The sequence below is a fragment of the Lolium perenne genome, chromosome 7 (assembly GCF_019359855.2).
Source record: "Lolium perenne isolate Kyuss_39 chromosome 7, Kyuss_2.0, whole genome shotgun sequence".
NCBI lineage: Eukaryota > Viridiplantae > Streptophyta > Magnoliopsida > Poales > Poaceae > Lolium > Lolium perenne.
In genome coordinates this window covers 291,723,458-291,725,658 of record NC_067250.2, presented here as the reverse complement: position 1 = coordinate 291,725,658, position 2,201 = coordinate 291,723,458, and the positions used below count along the sequence as shown (strand labels likewise).

The following is a 2,201-nucleotide window of genomic DNA, read 5'->3' as shown; positions in this document are numbered from 1 at the left end:
CTGACACCTCGGACAGCCGGCAGGCCAGCGCGCGTTGTTGGTACGGGATCTGTTCTTGCTCACATTTATCAGCGCTTCTTGGCGGGATGACTATGATTATCAGATGAAACAAACTACGCTCGCTTTCCTTCTAGTGTGACACTATGGCTCTGTTCTACTGATCCGATGATTGAGGCGAATGATCGCGGGTTGCAGAGCTGTACATGTACGTAGTGAAACCGCACAAGCTTATGTCGATTAAACCATAGAGATTCCCCGCGGAAACGACCGGGGAGAGTACAAGTGGAATTCCGTGATCCAATCGACAGTGCCTGCCTGCCTTCGTGAACAAATCCTTACTATGAACAACGGACAGAAGAATCGTACTAAAAAAAAAAGAGAAATCTCTAGCTGGTGAAGAGGAACTGGGACGCCTGCGCGACGGCGTCGTCGAGCCACCTGCGGGGCTCGTCCATGAGCTCGGGGCTGAGCCTGACCATGAGAACACAAAACTCCATCTCGCTCAGGGCGCCGTCGCCGTCGAAGTCGCCCTCGGCGAGCATCCCGCGGAGGTCGTCGTCGGACATGCCGCCCAGCCCCAGCAGCGGCGCGTTGCGGCGGAGGCTGGCGAAGGTGATGAGGCCCAGCGCGGGGTCCTGCAGCAGCCTGAACCCGGAGGCCAGCTCCTGCATCAGGCCCTCCTCGCCCAGCCGCTCCGCCATCACGGGCAGGTAGTCCTCGAACCCCACCGACTGCTGGGGTTGTTGCTGGTTAGATGCCATGGTGGATTTGGAGATCGGTGTGAGTGGATTGATTGCTGTGTAGTTCTTGCTGTGCTGTTGATACTTGGTGATTGCTCTGTTCTTGAGTTGTGATGGATGGTTTGTTGTTGGTCTGTGGAGAGAGTGGGAGGTGAGGGAATAAATAGGGGGAGGAAGAAGGAGGGAGGTTCAGGGAAGGTGCTGGTCACGCGGAAGGCGCCGGCGGGAGAGGGACGGTGGGATTGGATGGGATGGGTCTCACTCACGTCACGTGTGTGTGTGGTGGTGATGCTTGTGATGGTTAGGCGCGAGGGGACAGGCTGGGTTGTAGGGGTGAGTTGGCCGTGGGCTGTGCGAGGGCAGCTTCCTGGCTCCTCCCTCCGATTCGGCTGCGATCGACGTCGTGTGTGCCGCGTCGGCGTCGGCGCCGGCCTAGGCGTGTGCTTGCTGGCTTCGTCTGCCTCCCTATTTGGTATTTACCCGTAACCAACAAGCAACAGTGTTCCATTACGCGGAGATGCTACGAGTTTCAAAACAAGCCATTTTCTACATGATCACTCTACCAGCGAGGCAGCGACTGACTACAAAATGGCTCGTGTCGAGCTTATTGTCAGTACCCCCTTCACATTTGCATCATAGGGTTTTCTTTTACAAAAGACAAGAAAAATTGATTGTTTAATTGATTTAGAACGAAATTGCTCAATTATTTAACGGAAAATCGCGCTAAAGACTATACAATTTATTACTAACTCGTTTCTATTTTTCCTTTGCTTTTCAACTTGCTCTACTTTCATAGAATTTCATCAAGAGACTACAAGAGCATGGTAGATAGGGAGGGCATTTTTAGAATATGAAGAATTAATACCGATAGATTTACCCCACGTCAACCAACACAGCTTGTTTGAAAACTAACAATTGCTAAAACTTGTTATTTTTTAAACATGTTCATTGATTGTTCATCCATAATTTACATTCATCTAAACTACATTAGCTAGCCCTCGATACGTAAACTAGTCTTGGGGGTCGCCATGGTGTCGCCGACGACTTCACGGAGAGTCGGAGTCGTTGACGAAGACGAAGACGCTTTACCACATCACCAATGCAATGGAGGCCTTCCGGGTCTCCTCCATGTTCCACCCCTTCTCCTCATTGGCCTCTGTTGTGGTCATGGAGCAGCGGAGCTTGCCAAGAAAAGTTGGGCGGGCCAACAGGCTTAAGGACACTAAAATGGGTTGTTATTTGGGCTAAATTTACCAATATGTAGACAGAAAATCTCTAAAGGTTGACGGGCCATGGCACAGTTTTGTTTCAACTAAGCTTCGCCCCTGTGATGGAGCAGTGCACGATGAGTAAACGAGGCGCTGCCCACCCGGTGGGAGTGAGTGCTGTGTCGTCCATTTCCATGTTAGAATTGGAGGCTCGCCCGGAGGCTCTCATTTCCCCCCTTCTCCCCTCTAGACA

The 2,201-nt window shown here is 51.8% G+C and overlaps 1 protein-coding gene across 1 annotated transcript; it reads right to left on the bottom strand.

The window, feature by feature from the left end:
* Window positions 1-206: 206 nt before the first annotated feature.
* On the bottom strand, window positions 207-857 carry LOC127312264 (calcium-binding protein KIC). Its single transcript, XM_051342814.2, has one exon. The coding sequence runs from the start codon at window positions 759-761 to the stop codon at window positions 387-389; it is 375 nt and encodes a 124-aa protein (XP_051198774.1). The 5' UTR covers window positions 762-857; the 3' UTR covers window positions 207-386.
* Between the last annotated feature and the right edge of the window lie 1,344 nt (window positions 858-2,201).

What these genes read in the sequence shown, in the direction of transcription:
- LOC127312264 (XM_051342814.2), bottom strand. Translation starts at nt 761, where the DNA reads ATGGCATCTAACCAGCAACAACCCCAGCAGTCGGTGGGGTTCGAGGAC.